The 20,999-nt window shown below is 32.2% G+C and overlaps 2 protein-coding genes, 1 long non-coding RNA gene and 1 pseudogene across 3 annotated transcripts; 2 read left to right on the top strand and 2 right to left on the bottom strand.

Moving 5' to 3' along the window:
- Positions 1 to 6: 6 nt before the first annotated feature.
- LOC129310164 (transmembrane 9 superfamily member 11-like) lies at positions 7 to 2,188 on the top strand (annotated as a pseudogene).
- Positions 2,189 to 12,670: 10,482 nt separating this feature from the next.
- LOC129309165 (uncharacterized) lies at positions 12,671 to 14,225 on the bottom strand. Its single transcript, XR_008592865.1, has 2 exons — positions 14,122 to 14,225; positions 12,671 to 14,008 (listed from the first exon to the last, which is right to left on the bottom strand). It is a non-coding gene; the product is annotated as an uncharacterized LOC129309165 (long non-coding RNA).
- On the top strand, positions 12,856 to 16,405 carry LOC129309163 (sugar transport protein 7-like). The gene is made up of 4 exons (XM_054950566.1): positions 12,856 to 13,486; positions 14,199 to 14,518; positions 14,858 to 15,484; positions 15,811 to 16,405. Exons 1-4 carry the CDS (start codon positions 13,345 to 13,347, stop codon positions 16,246 to 16,248), a joined length of 1,527 nt encoding a protein of 508 aa, XP_054806541.1. The 5' UTR covers positions 12,856 to 13,344; the 3' UTR covers positions 16,249 to 16,405.
- Positions 16,406 to 17,817: 1,412 nt separating this feature from the next.
- On the bottom strand, positions 17,818 to 19,062 carry LOC129309164 (uncharacterized). Its single transcript, XM_054950568.1, has one exon. The coding sequence runs from the start codon at positions 18,968 to 18,970 to the stop codon at positions 18,383 to 18,385; it is 588 nt and encodes a 195-aa protein (XP_054806543.1). The 5' UTR covers positions 18,971 to 19,062; the 3' UTR covers positions 17,818 to 18,382.
- Between the last annotated feature and the right edge of the window lie 1,937 nt (positions 19,063 to 20,999).

Genomic DNA, 20,999 nt, shown 5'->3' with positions numbered 1-20,999 from the left:
GAATTCTCTTACCTCAATTGATACAGAAATGCCCTTTAGCTATTACAGCTTGCCCTTTTGCAAGCCTCCGGGCGGTGTTAAGGACAGTGCTGAGAATCTCGGCGAGCTCCTCATGGGAGATCGGATCGAGAACTCACCATACCGATTTAAGATGTACACTAATGAATCGGAGATATTCTTGTGTCGTTTGGACTCATTGTCGGCAGATCAGTTCAAGATCCTTAGAGAGAGGATTGATGAAATGTATCAGGTTAATCTGATTCTTGATAATTTACCCGCCATTCGCTTTACACAGAAAGATGGATACTTTCTACGATGGACCGGGTACCCTGTTGGTGTGAAGATTCAAGATGCATATTATCTGTTTAACCATCTCAAGTTCAATGTTCTTGTGCACAAATATGAGGAACCCAATGTGGCTCGTGTAATGGGAACTGGCGATGCGGTTGGTTGAAGTGATCCCAACAGTTGGTAAAGGGGAATCAGAATTGCCAGGATACATGGTTGTTGGGTTGAGGTGATACCGTGCAGCGTTATGCATAATTTTGACTCTGCCAAAAACTTGAAAATGTATGGCAAATACCGTCACCTATTAAATGTGATCCGTCCACCGTAGGAATGCAGATCAAAGAAGGGCAGCCACTGGCTTTCACCTATGAGGTCACCTTTGAGGAGAGTGACATCAAATTGGCCATCCAGATGGGATGCCTATTTGAAGATGGAGGGATCAAAAGTCCATTGGTTCTCAATCCTCAATTCTCTCATGGTGATCACCTTCCTTGCTGGGATTGTTTCTTGTGATCTTACTGAGGACTGTTCGCCGGGATCTAACCCATTATGAGGAGCTTGACAAGGAGGCTCAAGCACAGATGACTGAAGAGTATCAGGTTGGAAGCTTGTTTGGGGGATGTATTCCGCGCTCCATCCAACCCTTCATTGCTATGTATAATGGTTGGAGATGGGGTTCAGATTCTTGGAATGGCTGTGGTGACAATCTTGTTTGCAGCTCTCGGATTCATGTCACCAGCCTCTCGCGGAACACTCATTACTGTATGCTGTTTTTCTACCTGATACTTGGTGTTGCAGCTGGATATGTGGCAGTTCGCCTTTGGAGAACGATTGGCTGTGGTGATCAGAAAGGCTGGTTTTCAGTGGCATGGAGGGCGGCTTGTTCTTCCCCGGCATTGCCTTCTTGATCCTAAAACCTTGAACTTTCTATTGTGGGGAAGCCACAGCACAGGAGCCATCCCATTTTCACTCTTTGTTATACTAATCTTACTCTGGTTCTGCATTTCGGTTCCCCTTACCCTTATTGGAGGGTTCTTTGGTGCCAGGGCCAATCACATCGAGTATCCAGTCCGAACCAATCAAATTCCTCGCGAAATTCCCGCACAGAAGTACCCTTCATGGCTGCTAGTCCTGGGTGCAGGGACCCTCCCATTTGGAACCCTGTTCATAGAGCTCTTCTTCATCATGTCCAGTATTTGGATGGGCCGTGTTATTATGTCTTTGGGTTCCTCTTAGTTGTTCTGGTTCTGCTTGTGGTGGTCTGTGCTGAGGTGTCTTTAGTTCTGACTTACATGCATCTGTGTGTAGAAGATTGGAGATGGTGGTGGAAATCATTCTTTGCTTCTGGATCTGTGGCCATATACATCTTCTTGTACTCCATAAACTATCTGGTGTTTGATCTCAAGAATCTGAGTGGCCCTGTCTCTGCATCACTGTACTTGGGATACTCTCTCTTCATGGTTCTGGCCATCATGTTGGCTACAGGCACAGTTGGGTTCCTCTCTCCTTCTCTTTTGTGTATTACTTATTCTCTTCGGTCAAATTGGATTGAATTGCGGGCTGAGATTCCCCAGAGATTAGCTCTCGAGATAACTGTTTTTCATAGGTGGAAATCCCTAGGGAATGTTAAAGTAATTATTTCTTCTTGTCAGGGGCAAAATATAGTTACTTTATTTCATTTGCAGCACCTTTTTTTTTAGCGAAATTAGTATATTATGTGACGATAATTTAATTGTTTTGCTTGATTCATTGATAGATATATTTTCAGAGTCATCTAGATACATATATATATGAAACATTGCCTGATATTTATGGTTGCTATGATGAGTTCCCTTGCATTTTAAAGGATATAGTATTTCTACTTTGTAGCAGATGTTGGAGATATACTGTGTAATCCAGATTTATATGACCTTGCATTCAAAATTACAATGTTGATCATATAGTTAGGTGTGGACTTTTATGATCTTGTAACTTGCTTAACCGGCTGGTAATTTGATTTAAAAAAAAAAAAAACTAAATTTTTATTTTAAGCTTTTTTTTTTTTTTGTAGTTTCAATGGGGCACAGTAATATTAGGACAAACCTCACATCTTAAAGGGTGGGAACACAATGAATTTGTAGTTAGCTTTATATACTTAAGATGTTTGTTTTTAATAAATTAAAGTTTTGTGATTTTTTATGGACAATTTTGTTCTATAATAAAAAACTACTATTACTATTATTACTATGCAGCAATGCTGCTCCAAGTTTAGGAAACAAAAAAAAAAAAAAATCCGTTCGGAAAAACCTATCTAAATTGGTGAAATGTTTGGTGAAAGAATAATTTATTTTATTAACATAATTATCATTAATGAAATCATGATATATTTTATACCTTTTCTTCAGTTTTGTGAAATAAAAAGTAACAAAACATCCAAAACATTTAAGTTTTTGTTTTTCGAGAAAACATTTTCAAACAATTTTTTTTCTGTTCTTTTAAAAAAATTGTTCTGAAAACAAGCAATCAAACAAGCCCTAATTTAGTTAAACAAAAAGGAAATGATAGGAAATTCTCCTCCCTTTCATTTTGTTTAACTAAATGGGCCTTCCCTTGAACTACACATAATATAATTACATTTAATTTAAAGAAGTAATGCGTGCAACTCTGCATGTCAAACCTAATTTGAGGGGTTGCATGTAGAGGTCCAACATGTAATCATATTAATTTAGTTTTAGGACCCATTTAGATTTCAATTGAAAAATTAGCTTCTCCTAAATGAAGTTTGGAAAGCCAAATAGAGTTTTAGAAAATTGAAGTGTTTGGATAAAAATTTTTAAAACTATTTTGAAGCCAAAATTGATTTTCAAAGTGTATGCAAATAGGCCCTAATAAGTCTCCTAAAAATGCCTCATGCTCTGTTATTTTTTACACATAATGAATGTGTACTCTTAAAAGTTAAACAAGTCGAGAGTAATTTTAAACACCTAAGATAAGTTTCTCTGCTAAATTAATGAGACCACATCCTCTCATTCTTTTACTTTTTAATTTATCTGTTCATGAGCCTTATAATATTTTGTAAAATTTTATTTCTCAGATAAAATTCAACACTAAAATAAACAATATATATTAAATTAATTATATTTAATTCAATGACGGCTCAATTTTTAATTCTTAAATCAATGGCTCATACGTTCAATAACCTTGTTTTAAACCCTTGTTTGGGTAACTCGAATAAGTCAGCCAGAGGAAGAGAGGGGGAATCGATTTGAAAGTAACTTCCTCTATCATTTTGGACAGCTGTACAAATATTGTGATGACAACTCATCAAAAGCATGCACAGCGATATCTAGCTGATTAGAGAAATCTACTGCATCTTTAGTACTCATCAACCCTTGATAAAATCTGCACAATTTAAATTAAATAATTTAAATTTATATATTATTTTATATTTATTAAAATAAAAGATAATAAATTTTTTTGCATCTACTTATCACCAACTGGGACGGTATAGACTTAATTTAAATGATTTAAATTTAATATTAAAATTTTTTATAAATTAGTTATCTAGGTTTACTTTAAACAGTTTAAATTTAAAATTTCTAACTTACATTCTTTAAAAAAAAATTAAAAGTGCTAGTTAGGATATTATCTTTATTTTTAATATTTTATTTATATTAATATTAAATCTGGACTATCTATACTACATCTGAATAATTAATTTATAAAAATTATAAAAAAATTTAATATTAAATTAGACATTTAAAATTATATATTTAATGTATATTTATTAAAAAATTTATAAGTTTATATTAAAAAATATAAATAAAAATATAAAAAATGTTAAATCTGAACCACGCAAATTAAACGTTTGGATGGTTCAAAACTCATCAAAATGGCGAACCCCACCAGAGATCAACCTGAAATCTACCACGTCATTATTATCTTATTTTTTTAATACAAATATTGTCTTCAATTTTGAGAATCCACACTGAGAGATCTATGTTATGTGCATTTGGCCTACAGATAATAATGACGTGGGTTTAAATATCTGGTTGATCCAATAAGAAATCTCAAAGTTGGATTTGGGCCTAAAGATAAAATTGTGAACATGGGCCTAGTTGAAGATTTGGGCCTGCAGATAGAAGCTTCAAATCCTTTTATTTAATTTCCTCCTCGTGGGCTAGCTACTAAGGACAACCTTGAAAAATAAGGATTCCATGGGCGTAGAAAGATGTGTGCATAATTTGATCTCTCTGTTTTTTTTTTTTGGCCAATTATAATTTGATCTCTTTAAGAAAAATAATTAAAATTTAAATTAAAAATATTAAATATATAATTGAGAAGCATTATTTATAAATACTAAAAATATGAAATAAATTGATAGATTAGAAAAATAAAAATTCTAATTTTTTAATAAATCGATAATATTATATAACTAATTGTGTAACACGTAGTTTAAATTTTAAAATTTAGTATCTAGTTATGTCACAAACACTTAAAAAAATGCACGAATTGAAATGTCTTTGTATGACATCTAGGGACAACTTTAGGCTATTAATTACATTTGGGGACTACATATCAATTCATGAAATTATAGAGAATGATTGATTAAAAAAAAAAACAAATTCAAAACGCCTTTATGGTGATTGACAACATATTTCATTTGCAAGTTTTAAATTTAATTATACATATTGAGATTTGATAAAAAAAATTATAAATTTTCAAAGATGATTTTCAAAAATTCAATTCAAATCAACTTCAAAAAATAGAAGAACTGGTTAACATCCATAATTTATAATTGATTTACAATTAAGTTTTTGAAATTTGCAACTAACATTTTCGGATTTACAAAACTTTTAGAATTTTGCAATTGATTTGCATCTTCCATAATTTGAACCTCACCTTCTAAAATATGATAAATTTGCCACATTCGTCTTTAAATGTCATTGTCTGTTCAATTTTGTCTGCCTACTCTTCACACATTCAATTTCACATTTTTGGCTACACTGATTTTTTTATTATGCAAAAATATTTTTTTATTAAATATCTATTTCAAGTACGGTCAATATTAAATATAGATATATTTAATATCAAATTTGAACCTTGATTTATTAAATTGTGAGGAATCAGTTATTTCTATTAGGCCTAATTCTCCTTGGTTGGATTTTTAGTAATATATATAAGCTTTCAAATTTGCAAAATTATTAAAAAAATTTACAAACCATTTTTTTCAACAAAATTTGTTGAGTTTACTGATTTTTTTCCTTAACTAATTGATTTTTGCTGGTTATTAATTTAACCAAACTACAAACTAGTTTACCAAACTTTCTAAATGGAAGCGAATGTTTAATCAATTTTTCATCAATAATAAAATATTAAATAAAATATGGCATACAATCAAATATAAATTAATTAAAGGTCCGTGATCACAAATTATTTAACCTTGAAATTTTATAATATATTGTTCTCCCAACTACAAGTTCTACAAAAGATTGATTTCATTTGCAAACCACCCCTTCAATGATTTGCTAATAATTTTCATGATGATATCATTAAAAAAAAGGGGGATAAAGGTGAAAAGAAATAAAGGATATAACTTTACAATTGTTGTATCTATTTATTGGACACGTTGTCAAGTGCACACATGGGTACCTTTTAAAAATTCAAAATTGTGCCACTTGATGACTCCCCATGGTTAGCTCTAGCTCTAATCATGTGCTTAACACATTTATTTGTTTAAAATGCATTACGTACTATACTTTAATCTTTATTTCATAATTTATTAATTAAAATAATTTAAAATTTATGCCAAGTTCACATGTCAAAATAATTTCATAGATTATTTTAATTCATTGTTTTTTATTTTGATTGTGCTTTATATGGAAGAAATGTTTAAATTTTAATTAATTAGCTTTCGTGCGCATCATTGTTCTTTCTTGTAGCCGGGTTGGAAAGTAACCACCTAAATAAAAGTTTAAAAAAAAAAATCTTAATGTTATGCTTAGAATAATGGAAATTTTAACCTGAATTTAAGTCAAATAACCTATTTGAAAACATAAAAATCTATGAATTTTGATCCAAATTCATTTTTAAATATAATTTTTTATAAGCTAGTTATTTAAATTTTAGTTACTTTAAATCTCTTATTATGTTTGTAATTTTATTGTTGGTGCCTCCTCTTTTCTTATCTCTTGATTTTGTTTCTTGTTAATTGAAGAATTGAGATAAACTTTTCACTTTTAATATTTGATTTTCACTTCGACTATTAACTCATTTCTTTCTATCTTTGAATTTTTAATTATTCAAATAAATAATTTTAAATATATAAATTTTAATGTAAAATTTAAGTACAATATTGTAAATTTAAATCCAAACTTACATATGTCCATTCAAACTCCAACTAAAAAATTGACCAAAAAAATGATCACCAATCCTTATTTTGATTTTTCAATGCATCTTTGCTGATATTGAATGGATGAAAAAAATTGATGGACGGAATGGCTATCTCAATAATAAATAATTAGATATGAATAGGAAATTTGTTCACAATGTATTCAACTTTTTTTAGATTTAATTTGCACCCACTTATTCTAGTCTTTAGGTACAAATTAGATTAATGGAGAATTTTTTTTAAGATACAATAAAAACTCTTGAATTTGTATTACATTCACAAGGCTCAAGCCAAAACAACAATGAATTTTGCAAAATGATAATTTAACTTTGTTTCTTGTGCAATCAAAGATAAAGGCAATGAGTTTCAATATTTAGATGTTAAAAATAATGACAATGAAAGGTGCTTATAGATAACAAAATGATACCTTAAATGTCATAACCTTTTAAGAAATAAAACTATTTACTTAAAGTCATAATCCTGTGTTGTTAAAAGTCATAGTCTCATGTTGGTTCAACATAATTTAAGAATTAATATTAATCAAAAATTATTTATAATAAATTTTTATGAAAGGTAATATCATTTTAATATGTCAAGTTTTTTTTTTAATACATTTCTTTCATACACCTTTTAAGTTTATAATCTTCCAACGATTTGTTTTTTTTAACAGAAATTAGAGAGACATGATATATTATAAAAACATAACTTTTTATGAAAACTTTTCTATCTACAACGACATGACTTTTTCAAAAAAAAAAAAAAACTTCCCTTCAATTTAAAAATGTTCTAACAAAAATAACTCAATATAAACAACTAACATTATAATGGTTCAATATGATCAAATCACGTTGCTAATATAAGAATTTTATTAGTGAATAATCTATAAATATATCTATAAGTGTTCTTTAAATAGAGAGACATGCTTTAATCTTTGAGAGCCTTTAAGACCCAACTCATCTAAACATTTTCTTTATCAAAAGAAAAAAAATTCTAAAAAAATTAATTAATAAAATTGAGTGGAATAGAGGTAATTGTTTAATAAAATTAAAATAATTTGAACATTTCATGGGACTAAGGTGGTTGAAATTATGTGGGACTTTTTTGTAATTTTCTCAAAAAAGGGGAAATCACCCCAAGGTCTTTTGTAAAGATTTTAATGACCAAAAAATCTAATGAAATATATAAAATACTTTAAAATCTTGTGCAATTACAACTTAATAAAAGAAAATGAAAACTTATCAAAGAAAAATTATAATTTAGGTATGAGTTTAATATCAAATTTTCATTTTCCTTTGTCAGGTTATTATTTTTCTTTGCCAAATTATAATTGCACAAGATTTGAGATATAACAACAATTTATACATGTCATATGACTTTAAGGTAATTGAAATTTTTATATGAGACTTCTCAGTAATTTTTTCCAAAAAAAATATAATTATGTGTTAATGTAAAATATCAATGACTAAGCTATAGAATAAGCTAAAGCCAACTTAAAAGGAAATTTACTGGCCAAAAAAAATACTACTTAAAAGGAAATTTTAGGGTTTGGCAGGGTTTGATTATCTCACGTTAGAATATCAATTAGCATCAACCTCCTGCACTTCCATGAACATTGTGCAAAATTTATATGAAATATGCATAGAAATTATGTAAAAATTCCAATTTATTTTAAAACAACACATAAGTCCAAGAAATTGTCAAATAAAATGAATCAATAATCATAATAACAAACGGTAAAATTATTGCATATATATCATTCCATGTTTTCCATAAAATATATTGATGAAAGTACAAAAATTTAAAAATAAAATAAAATAAAATTTAAACTGTCATATCAAAATTAGGCTTGCTGAAAAAACATCAATACCCAATTAAGCAATCCTCGGTTCAAGTAATTCCATCAATATTTGCATGAGTGAGTGAAATCTCATATTATCCTATAGTTTTAGTTGAAGATCCACTTCCTTCATACATAATTGTTTAATATCAAACCGTTTGGAGTTCAACCTCTTAACTATCAATTTTTGAACTGCCAATGAATTTCTAACGTCCCGTGCAGTTCTTACGCTATTGAAAGCAATGTAGTTCAAACTTCTTCCATTTAACTTGTTGTTTGAACCAAAATCGGAGGGTGAGGCCTAGTTGTGATAATTCCCAAAGCCTAGATAATTGGCCTAATAGCGATCTAGCCTTACATGAATAAGTGAGACAATATATTTTGAAGAAGAATTAATGGAGTTGCACCCGCTCCATCTACTCTTTAAGATTCTTGACACACCCATGCCTATTACTTCGCACAATGGAGCTCTCCTCAAGGATCTCAAGGTGTGAATAATTATCTACTCATATTGGCACTAAACTTGAATTTGAAAAAGAGTGCCATTTGCTATAAATAGGCAATAAGCACATAACCCAAAGTCTCTTGACATTTGGCAAATTTACACCAGACTTCCCTACATAATTACTTAACTGCTGACTTTGTGTCGTCTTTAATCTCACCCTACATGACTTACTCTCTTTATGCAAACTTAGCTTCCTAGGCTAGTTTCTCAGACTTATTTGCTTTTCGACATTCATAAAGCACCTCATTACACTTACTTTTTCAAATAATGTTATTGAGCTTCATGCTCATTCACGGCACACTCATTGTTATTCTCACAAGCCATTTAACTCTCCAAGGAAATTGTGATAAAGGTAGTTGGGAACTCATTTTAATCGTAGCCACAAGTACTTGGATCAACTAGTAAGAATTGTTATAATTTAACTAGATGTTTTGAGTTCGAGTCCTAAAAATGCAATAGTAGAAGTGACCAAGGGCACCCACCGTTATGGTGCTTGTCATACATTGTCTGAATCAATTTAGGTCCCGTTAAGTCCTTACAGTTTAAGTAAAGCAAGCTTAGGATAGTGGGTGCTCACACAAAAGAAGTTGAGAATCCAAAAATTTTATGAATTTTATGTTATTAAAGAAGAGAGAGAAAAATCTTATATGGTAGTTCTATGTATGAGTCACTTTCTAGAAAAAATTAATAGTTAATTGTATAAGTCACTTTGCACAAAAGAATATATCATTAATTAAAGTAAAAGATTATATATGAAAGAGAAAATATTTTTAAAGATGATATATTTAATAAGAATAAATTAAAAAATTCTTTTTTTTTAAATACTATTAATAATCTAACTATTTCTCTTTAGTTCTGGTGAAATAATTCAAAGTAAACCATATCATTCGTGATCTATTCAATTAAAATGTTTCAAGTAATTTAAATAAAATCTTGTATGCTTTCTTTTAAATTAATTTTTTTATAACAAAATGTATGTTTGATTTTTTATATTTTCTCTTTCTATTGTCATTAATATTAAAATTAATTTATATTTAATGCCATCTGAATATCATATTTTTATTGAATAGATGATAAATGATATGATATATCCGGTCTATTTAAGTATTTCTCGTAACTTATATATTAGAACCAATAAGTGCAGCGCACAAAGTTTATAGTTTTCCATGACTTCCACCGTCCTTCAATGATGAAGCTTGAACTGAAATCCCACTACGTAAGAGAAACGCAATTATCAATCAATTAATATTACTTTATCAATATTAATTAATGGTAATAGTAGAGTTAAATTCAATAATTTGATTTTTTTTCTAGAATAAAATTGAGAATTGCAAAATTGTAAATCGACAAGTAGAGAAAACTAGTTTTGAGTGTATGGGTTGTAGAGAAAACTAGTTATAATTAAGTCTCAACACTCAAAATTTGGTTTAATATTATCTCACATATCAAATAACTTGATTTTATGTCCCGTGACATTGAACAAGAATTAAAAAAAAAGTGAGATTTTAATGGATTTGATTTATAAAATGACAAGTGATCAGATTAAAAATTTTCAGTCACACTTCCCTATTTTAAAAAAAAAAATCAAATTTATTAAAATCTCCCTTCTCCTCTCCTCCTTTTCATTTTCTTCCAACCAAGGAAGGATGATAATTAATTTAAGTTAAATATTGGGTAACTATTGGTTTCATAATTTTACAATTAATTTAAGTATAAACATGAGATTAATGAATTGAGATCCCTAATCATAGTGCGTAGAGATTGAAATTGTCAAAGTCCAATGAGCTGCGCTAATCTAATTTTGCCGACGAATAAAAAGTAACACATTCCATCGCCAACCAACTTACGAACTACGAACAAAAGCAAAGTCACAAATGAAAATGATTTATGTAAGTGTATTTTCAATTTCATTGTCACGTATCCTTCGCTCATATGTGTATGTATAGTATTTTTATTTCACATGTTACTCCCTAGTCATTGGGATATATTATCTCGATTTTTTTTATAAATTATTTCTATTAAATTCGTCAGTGGTATTCAATACCAATACAAAAAGAAAAAAATATAATGAATAAAAATGTGTAAAATTTTAAATATGTCTCTATTATAATAAATCTAAAAGTGATGTCATATTACTTTCTTTCTCTTTTTTATTAAGGGTAATTTTAAAAATATTTTTTAAATATTACATAAAAAGTCATACTATAACTCATAAATAAAACCAAATAAATTTTTTAAAATATGACTTATAAATAGGACAGGAGGAAGTATTTAAAAATATATGATGGAATGAAAAAGAACTATTATTAATGGAATAAAATGGGATAGAGTGAGATGAAATAGAATGGAATGAAATATTTTATTGTTTAGGAGTTTTATTAAAAGAATAAATGATTTTATTTAATTATTATTTGAGAATAATTATAAAATTAATGGATTTAAATTATTTATAATTATATTTTTTAGTTTTATAAGGTGAAGGAAAGTGAAAGAGTGAGAGAAGATGATCAAAATAAAGGTAATTTTATAATAATATTATTTATATCATATTATTTTATCCTCAACCTTTTAAATTGAAGGGTTTAAAAAAATAAGTTTATTATGGTAATGGATAGCTTGGAAGGCCCCACAAGCCATTCCACTCTTTTTCCAAAAAAAAAAAAAATCCAAACAAAGAAATAAGGTTTCTAGTTATTCAATTTTATCAAAAAAAAAAATTCCCAAATGTTACCTTAGTGTAAATTTAACCGACTCTGCATATGATAATTAATCTTTAAAACTCTTTTAAAAATATGTAATTTATTAATTTTATCTTTTTATAATTACTAATCATAATAAATTATTGTCTAGAAATTCAAACAATAATAAATAAATATGAGATAAAAAACTTTTAAAAGAAATTCATATCTCAAAATATAATACATTTTGATAAAAATAAGATTTAATTAATTATATTTTTTAATATTATATTTTTTATTATATTTTCTTTCTTTGATTTTTTTTATAAATAAAGTATTAAACGAATAACATTTTTAAAAATTTATATTTTTTTAAAAAAAAAAATTTTAAATGTATTTTATAAGCTTTATTGAGAAACATAATTTTATTTAAAAATATTTTATAATTTGATACGGAGAAAGTATTTTACTTTAGTTATAAGAAATCTGAAGAGTAAATTGGAAATCCATCTTTTTTACACAAAGTAACTTATAAGGGAGGAAAAAACCCATCTATTTCTAAGTGACTTTTTTTTTCACCTTAAAAAGCATTTATTTCTAAGTGATTTGAATATACGAGAATCCGCGCAACAATTTTTGTTTCTATTTAAATATTTATAACCAAAAATACGGACTCATCTAAAATAAATAAATAAATAAATAAATATATATATATATAGTAATAGTAGGGCAAAGCTTTTCTCTCAATTCTTCCACCACAAGTCCACAACAGAGAACAGACCCTCACAAAATGTGAAAACTTGAACTGAAACCCGCTTGCAATTATTTATCAATTAGCATCCGTATCATTAACATTAAAAAAAATATAAAATTTATAACAACTAATATAATTAGTAATAAATGATTAATAACACAATTCATTTCTATAAATGCAAATACCAATTATCTAGTTTTCCCACTGACAAAGGCAAAAGATAGTGAAATTAATGCAGTAAAAATCCAAATTGTTCTATCTATCTCCTATTAACGGACAAACAGGATAAGATCCAGAAAATCCGATTCAAAATACCAAAGAATACACACGTGGCACAGAGCCGCCAATGGATTATGATTCATAGAATAAACAAAGGAAACAAATCACGAACCTTAAAAACAAAAATCATTAACCATTCTCATCCCCAAAAATGAGTTTCCCTTGTACCTGCCTGCACATGCATTGCACAGTCATCCTATTCCTAATTTCCACCACATGCTAAGCACATCAACATTGAATATTGCGTCATTCAGAGGACTTTCCGAACCAATACAAGTTCATACAAATGGGAACACCTCCTCATGCTGGTCACTATCCTAATTCTTATGAGTCGTTCCTTGAAACCCTGTGAGAAGAGATTAAGATGGAGAAGCCAACCAAGAATGAGTGATAAATGTACAGTTGCACTGTCAGAACAAAAAAACCGAAACCAACATTAAAGTTCGCGTCCACTGAGGAATTTCTCTTGCCGGAATTGTTGGGGGGGTTTCGCAAAAAGAGTTGCCTTTTTTTCCCCCTTCATTCTTATCCGTCTCCGAAAGTGGATAAATTAGAAGCAGTGTGGGAATAATAATCTCTGAGAACAGAACAAGAGTCGGCCTTGAGCTTTTTCTTTTTTTCTGTGGGGCAGAAATGGCAGGAGGGTCATTTGCGCAAGGTGTGGCGAAGGAGAGAGCAGCTCAATACAAGGGTAGAGTTACAGCTTATGTCGTCATCACCTGCATCATTGCCGCCGTTGGAGGATCTCTCTTCGGCTATGATATTGGGATTTCAGGTTCTTTTTCCATATTCATAAATCACCGACTTCAATTTGCTCGAAATCCTTTTTTTTTTTTGGTGGGGTTAAGAGATATGGAACATAACATTTCCCTGATTAAAACCCAGTTCTGAGTTTGGTGTGAATTGTTCTAGTTCTGAGTTTGGTGTGAATTGTTGTGTCCTTATGAGAGAATAGGAATTAAAAAAATAAAGATGTAAAAGAGGATGCATATTCAGGAATACCTTACTTTCTTTGTCTGTTCTGTACTGTGTGCATATGTAGGAACCATGTTTGACTCATTTCTGGAACCTTTTCGTCGTCACTACTTTATTCCAGATGATGCAGCCCCCAATTAACATCTAACAATGGCACATTGATAGATATAACCTACAGTGTTTCATCATCATTCACTTGCTCTCCAATCGAGATACCAGATGTACTGAATCCTGTTTTGGGTCTAGGACATTTAGAAACATATTTTGTGGCCTCTGATATTAGAGTATCCCATGGATTTTAGGCTTCAGTTTATCCATTTCACTGCATTAAGTATGAACTCAATTTTCAAAGACAGAACTCCCAACTTTCCAATTTTCAATGAAAGAAAAACAAAGCAACAGTATTTAACAAGAAGTTTGCAGATTGTTTCTGACCTGGATGCTTGTTGAAGAAAGGGAGAGTCATTCCTTGTATATTGAAATTTCTTTTTTGCTTGTTTAATGGCTACCAGGTGGGGTGACTTCCATGGATGAGTTCCTCCAGGAATTTTTCCCGTCAGTATACAGAAGTAAAGAGCACGCACATGAAAGCAATTACTGCAAGTACAACAATCAAGGGCTTGCATTGTTTACCTCATCTCTTTACCTTGCTGGTTTAGTTGCATCTCTATTGGCGTCTCCAGTGACAAGGAAATACGGGCGAAGGGCAAGTATAATTGGTGGTGGAATCAGCTTTCTTATTGGATCAGCTCTCAATGCAGCAGCTGTTAATCTGGCCATGCTTCTCCTAGGTAGAATCATGCTTGGTGTTGGCATTGGATTTGGAAACCAGGTAACCAGATATACTTTAACAATAAAATTATGTCTGCACACTCATGCTAGATATAATACCACCTTCAAATCTGAAAACATCATTTCAATATTGCGTGTCACATCATGTTCCACATTGACTCTGCATGAAACCTCTTTCAAATAAACAATAATGAATGTTAATGTGAGTTTATAAACTTTTATGAAAATAAAGGCGCTGATATGTTGAAACATGAAACAGTATATAGGTCTAGAAAGCATGTGTTGATATAGGACTTACAAGATGATCCAGTCACATTATAAGCACCTTAATGTTAAACTTGAAAGATAATATGAGCTCCACCTCGTGACTGTTTTGAAGGCAATTCCAGTATACTTGTCAGAGATGGCACCAACCCACCTGCGAGGAGGCCTGAACATGATGTTTCAGGTGGCAACCACATTCGGAATCTTCACTGCCAACATGGTCAATTATGGGACCCAGAAGCTTCACCCATGGGGGTGGAGGCTCTCTCTCGGTCTAGCTTCTATACCAGCCATTCTGATGACACTGGGAGGAATTTTCCTTCCTGACACACCAAACAGCTTAATAGAAAGAGGATCAAAAGAAAAGGGAAGAAAGCTTCTTGAAAAGATCAGAGGAACCAAAGATGTTGATGCAGAGTTCCAAGACATTGTTGATGCGAGCGAGTACGCTAACTCAATAGAGCATCCCTTTCGAAACATGCTGGAAAAAAGAAACAGGCCAGAGTTGGTTATGTCAATTCTCATGCCAGCGTTTCAGATCCTTACTGGCATAAATTCGATTCTGTTTTATGCTCCTGTACTGTTTGATAGTATGGGATTTGGAAGGAATGCTTCTCTATATTCATCTGCTTTGACAGGAGGAGTTCTTGCTTCATCCACATTTATTTCGATAGCAACAGTTGACAGATTGGGACGCAGAGCTCTGCTCATCAGTGGCGGAATACAAATGATCACATGCCAGGTAAAATAAATAAAATAATCTACGAAGCAAATGCATTTTAAGAGTTATCCTTGTGTGAATCACAGGCCTCAAACATCAAATATGGATGTTCCACAATGAAAAGATCTGCGTCCTTATTTAAAGTAGGGGGGAACAAAGAACACAACTGCCCATACTTTACCACTTCTGGGATCAGTGAATCCTGTCGATGCACTGGATTATGCTTAAACATCAATGTTAAACAACTCAATATCGCATGTTAAATGATTCATGGCACCTGACGTTAAGAAGTCTACAAAGCAATTGACTATAGTCTCATTATTTTTTTTCCCCCCAAACATGAACAGGTTATAGTGGCAATAATATTGGGGCTAAAGTTCGGAGAAAACCAGGAACTATCGAAGAGTTATTCAATAGTTGTTGTAGTTGTGATTTGCCTGTTTGTTGTAGCTTTCGGATGGTCATGGGGTCCACTAGGGTGGACAGTGCCAAGTGAGATATTCCCATTGGAAATCCGATCGGCAGGACAGAGCGTCACAGTTGCGGTAAATCTTCTGTTCACGTTCATAATTGCCCAAATTTTCCTTTCCCTCCTCTGTTCCTTCAGGTATGGAATCTTTCTCTTCTTTGCGGGCTGGATCACCATCATGACCATTGTAGTCTTCCTTTTTCTACCTGAAACCAAGGGAGTGCCCATTGAAGAGATGGTCTTTTTGTGGAGGAAGCACTGGTTCTGGAAAAGAATTGTACCTCAATTCCCAGAAGCCGATGCAACTGATGTGTAGGGTATACAATTTCAGTTGTCTTAGAAAAGAAGACTTGTAGAAATTATCATGCTTTAACATGCAAAATGACTAAAGTATATGATGAGATGTATACAAATTGAATGTAGCCATGGAATGGTATTGTGTTATCATGTATTTTAAAAATTTTTCCGTTTGAGCCTTTAAAAGTCAGCAAAAGTGAATACAAAAAATATCCATCAATGCTTTCACCCATTTGTTTTTTGATGAAATATACATTCATCAGTGCAAACCAATTTGCATTTTGCATGAAGAGATGGTCTTTTTGTTCTGAGAAAATCTTGTGAGTTTCCTTTCCCTGCATTTTAAACTCAAGGAAATATAGAATTAAAAGAACAAGCAGCCTACCCAAGCGTTCACCAATTTTGCGCACAATTTGAAATAATAAAAAAAAAAAACACTAGACTATTCCCTCTGTTACTCACCACCTGACCCCCCGCCTGTGGAGTTCATAGCCCCTCCCTAACGCAAAGCAGCAACTGGTCGATGAGTTCTCTATACGCAGCATAGAATAGAGGGACTGACTCTGCAAACTCAAAACAAAAGCTGTTTGAACAGCCGGACGAATTGGGGATAAAAGCGACCTGAGATATAGATCAACTAAACTACCATCTCTTTAAGTAAATACAAAATCAAGTCATACAATGTAAATTCATTTGCATGCCTAGTTCACTTCAGACAGTTACGCTCAATTCACCAGGCATATGTGAGTTGAAACTGGCAACAGAACAGCATGTTCTCTAACTGCTCTTGCCTGGTGAGATCAGAGATGCATATAGAAGTCTTTATCAGCGGCTGCCAGGTTTCCATGTACTGCAGACGGCTAATTTTAAAACGTCTAACCAATGAATGATATCAAACTAAAGTCAAAACTTGTACGCACCGATTTAACTTGTACTCAACAAGACTTTGCAATTAGTCATATTAGAATGATTATTATAAATATGATAGTCAAAAACCAATTTAAACCAGTGAGAATCAGCAGCACCTAAGTTGACCTTGTGGTTGGAAAATGCGCTAATCTAGCATTTCTTGCACCCCCTCTGCTGGACCGGGTACACAACAAATCATGCAGACAGCAAATTAAATTGGCCATGACGCGTAAAACACCAAAAAATAACAGCCCTGTTTTTACACCAAGTCTGGACATTAACTTGATATTTTATCATATCAACGATATATCATTACAATAATCATTCTAACGGGCAAGTTTCGCAAAGTAAGCCACATCCCGAACAGTAAATCGGACGTGAAGGCTTTTGCACTCGGGAAAGGAGAATCGGCCATAATTACCATGACCTTATTAGTATCCTCCTACGTGCGCAAGGCTCATTAATTTTGCGGTTGTTTCTTTTACCATGACCCTATTGGCATCCTCGTTGAGAAGCAAGTTCCCTCACAAGGGACCGAATATAAGAGGACAAACCCATATATTATGCTTCAGACAAAAGTGATAATGGAAACCAATCTTATGAAGAAAAGAAAATACTTCGAATAAAAGAAAATAAAGGTGCCGTGAACGACAGAAGGACACTGACCCACCGCAGAAAGTAAGCTAACTACATGAATCTTATTGCATCAGAATTCAGAACTACAATGAAAGAAAACGACAAAAGGACCAAACAAAGACCCCGAAAAAAAAAAAAAAAACCGAACCAACACAAAGCAAACCTCCTTCCACAAGATCTAAGGACAACGCATACGACGCACGAAATCTACAGGCACAGCCTAAATCCACCATATTGTTCTTTTAAGCCTACGTGAATTTACAAGAGAATTTTAGTCTTGAAAGTCCAATCTTCCGCCCTTTAACAGGTGTACTAATACTAACTAACTGAGTAAGCCCCCTTCCAGGAACTAAAGTATCAAACTCTCATCACTGGAAGCATCTCCTAGCAAAGCTTCGAACAATTCTTGATTTGCTCGCATTCAACAGGCAACCTCTTGAAAAAATAAAGGAAGCTCGTTGAGATTATGCGAACGACCATCTACGAAGGAAGGAAGAACCGAAATCCTAACATCTGTCATACAGCCATCAATCACCACTACAAACTTTATTCTCAATCGACGGAATCGATCTACTTTTGAGATTATACGCCAGCCCGACTGCCCCTTATCATACCAAATCCAGCCTCAGCAACCGCCTCAAATCGCTGGTGGCTGCACCGTTCTTCCCAAGAAATCCCGGCACCGGCACTGAACTCGGAGGCGGTGATGCAACAAAAGCGGATCCAGCATAGATTCCGTCCTTCAAATCCGAAATCCTAATCTGCTTCTGCACCATTTCCGGGTCCGGACCCAAACGATCAGTCGATCCCAAAACCAAATCAAAATCTCCGTCGCTCTTGGCCATCTTATGGTTGTCTGAGGAAACAGCGAGCACTCGCGTTTGGTTGTTCTCCGAATTCAGCCTCTCCCCACGCTTGAGGATCTTGACCTGGCCCATTACAAGGTTCGTAGCCGAACCTTTCGCCACCGTGGATCGACCGCCATACCTACTCCTATCACGATCCTGATGAATGGCTTGAACGGCTACCGGGCTTCTCTTCCTCCGGCGAGTATAGCAGGGATTAGAGTTAGGGATTGGAATAGGGCTAGGGTTAGGGTTTCTCCGTGATCTGACAGGCGATGCCGTTAGGGCTAAGGCTTCGTGGCCAAACCGACCTCGAAAACAATCATTAGAGCGAAGAATCACGGTTGCCATTTATAACAAAAGAAGATCAAAGACGGGAGAGAAAGAAAAAATTGGCAAATTCTCAAAAGTGAAATGCTCTAAAATGGCGAGTGAGGAAAGAGCGGAACTTCATCGATTTTTATAGGCAAATGAGTCACGTGAGGGGCCTGAACGGTCTTCTAGGTTCGTTCTATGCTGGTTCCGTATGATGGAGGCTAGGGAACAAGGTCACGTGATATGGCTTCAAGGTCGGTTTTCCGTCGAACCCTAAGTGATGACGTGTCGAGTTATAAGTGGAGACATGTGGCGGCAATTGGAGTCGTGTAAGGTAGATCTGCAGTTTAGGACTGAACCGCCTCAAGAGGAATAAAGTTGCAGATGAGAACAGGTGCAGTGAAAAATATTTTTAAAATAATATTTATAATTTAAAATATATTTTAACATTCCACTATATTGATTAAACAAATAAATTATTTATAAAATATTTATAATAATATACTTAAATATATTATCTTTTATTTAATATATTTTATATTTAAAAAAAATTAAAATGATAAACTTAGTTTAAATTTTTGAGTTTATCCTCATCTAAATATTTAAAATATATAATTTTATTAAGTTTAATTTTAATTTTTTTTAGAGATATTTAGATTTAACTTAAATTATTAGCTTTATTTATAAATACGGTGTAATTTTTTTTATAATAAAAAGTTAAAAGAGTTTTGGAATGTGTTTAGGAGATTTTTTTTTTATGAGAAAATGGAGCTAAAAAGCCCGGGCTATTGTTGAGGAGTTTCTTTTTTAAAAAAAAAAATAAGAGATATAATAACAAGAAAGAGCTTTTAAAGCGATCATTTGCCATTTGCAATTCAATTTTTTTTTATCCCCTAAATTAGAAGGTTAAGGTTTTAAGGATAAAGTGACATAACTTAATTATTTTATTTATAAAATTATTTTCTCCTACCTAATTAAAAATATTTTACATGTTATTTTCATTCTGTCGTGATGTTTCTCTTGCCTGCCGCCAAATCTCTTCCTTGCCCGTGAACGTTACAACTCTAGGCGTTTTTCTCTTGCACATCAAATATGTTTGTTTGAGTTGCCTTGTTCCTTGCTTTTATTTTTATTCTTTTATTTGAATGCAGTGTTGCTTGAGCCGCGATATGTTCATTTCTTTCCCCTTTTATTCTTTGCGTTATTTTGTTTGTCTGCTACGTCGTTAATTGAGTGGCAATATGTTCCTTGCTTTTTTTCCTTTGCGCTGCCAGATTACTAGATATCAAACCCTCCCAAATCCCATCCCATGCACGTCAATTATGTGCTGCCTCTCTTTCTGTATTTGTTGGTGTGTACACACACATATGAAATAGTCAAATTTCATTTAGGAGCATGGAACAAGACTCAACAACAATATTGCATCATCAAAAAGAAAATCTTATCTATTATTTTTTTGTATTTCTAAATTTAACATGATTTAATAAATCAAATGTTTTTTTATAAAGTTGGCTTATATACCAATAAAAGATGTTTTTATAGAAAGATGTTAAAAATTTGATTTCAAAATAGATTTTCATCATATGACAAGTAATTTTATTTTTTTTTTTAATTTTAAAATATAAATGTGTGTGCACACACTCTTTTTCTTTTTCTTCTTTTAACATACTTTTTTTCCCTTTTCTTTTTTACCTATGACACTTTTTCTTTTTCTTTCTTTTTGATTAATGGCTACTTTTGTCTGCCATTTCTTTATTTAGTCCTTGACTTTTTTTAGCTACTTTTGCCTATTGACAATGAGTTGATAATTTTCAAAATCAACGCTGATTATGTTTTCATTGTCTAAGTCTTGTGTGGGAGGACCTTACATCTGAAGCTATTTAATATGCTTGGGATGCTACTTCTTGTATAAGAGAAGCTCATTTCTCTTTTGTCTTAATAGCTACCAATTGGGTCATCAACTTGTTCTTTTCTATTAGAAAAGCTATGGATACTGCAGCTTGTTCCTTGATAGCTTGTTTGGTATGTTGGAACTAATTCTAGAGAAGTGGAAGCAGAAGTGGAA

This window comes from Prosopis cineraria, unplaced genomic scaffold (assembly GCF_029017545.1).
Source record: "Prosopis cineraria cultivar Desert tree isolate PC_DT_omini unplaced genomic scaffold, ASM2901754v1 PC4, whole genome shotgun sequence".
In the NCBI taxonomy this organism is placed as follows: Eukaryota; Viridiplantae; Streptophyta; class Magnoliopsida; order Fabales; family Fabaceae; genus Prosopis; species Prosopis cineraria.
Note: the sequence above shows the minus strand (reverse complement) of the source record. Positions and strands in the feature narration are given on the sequence as shown.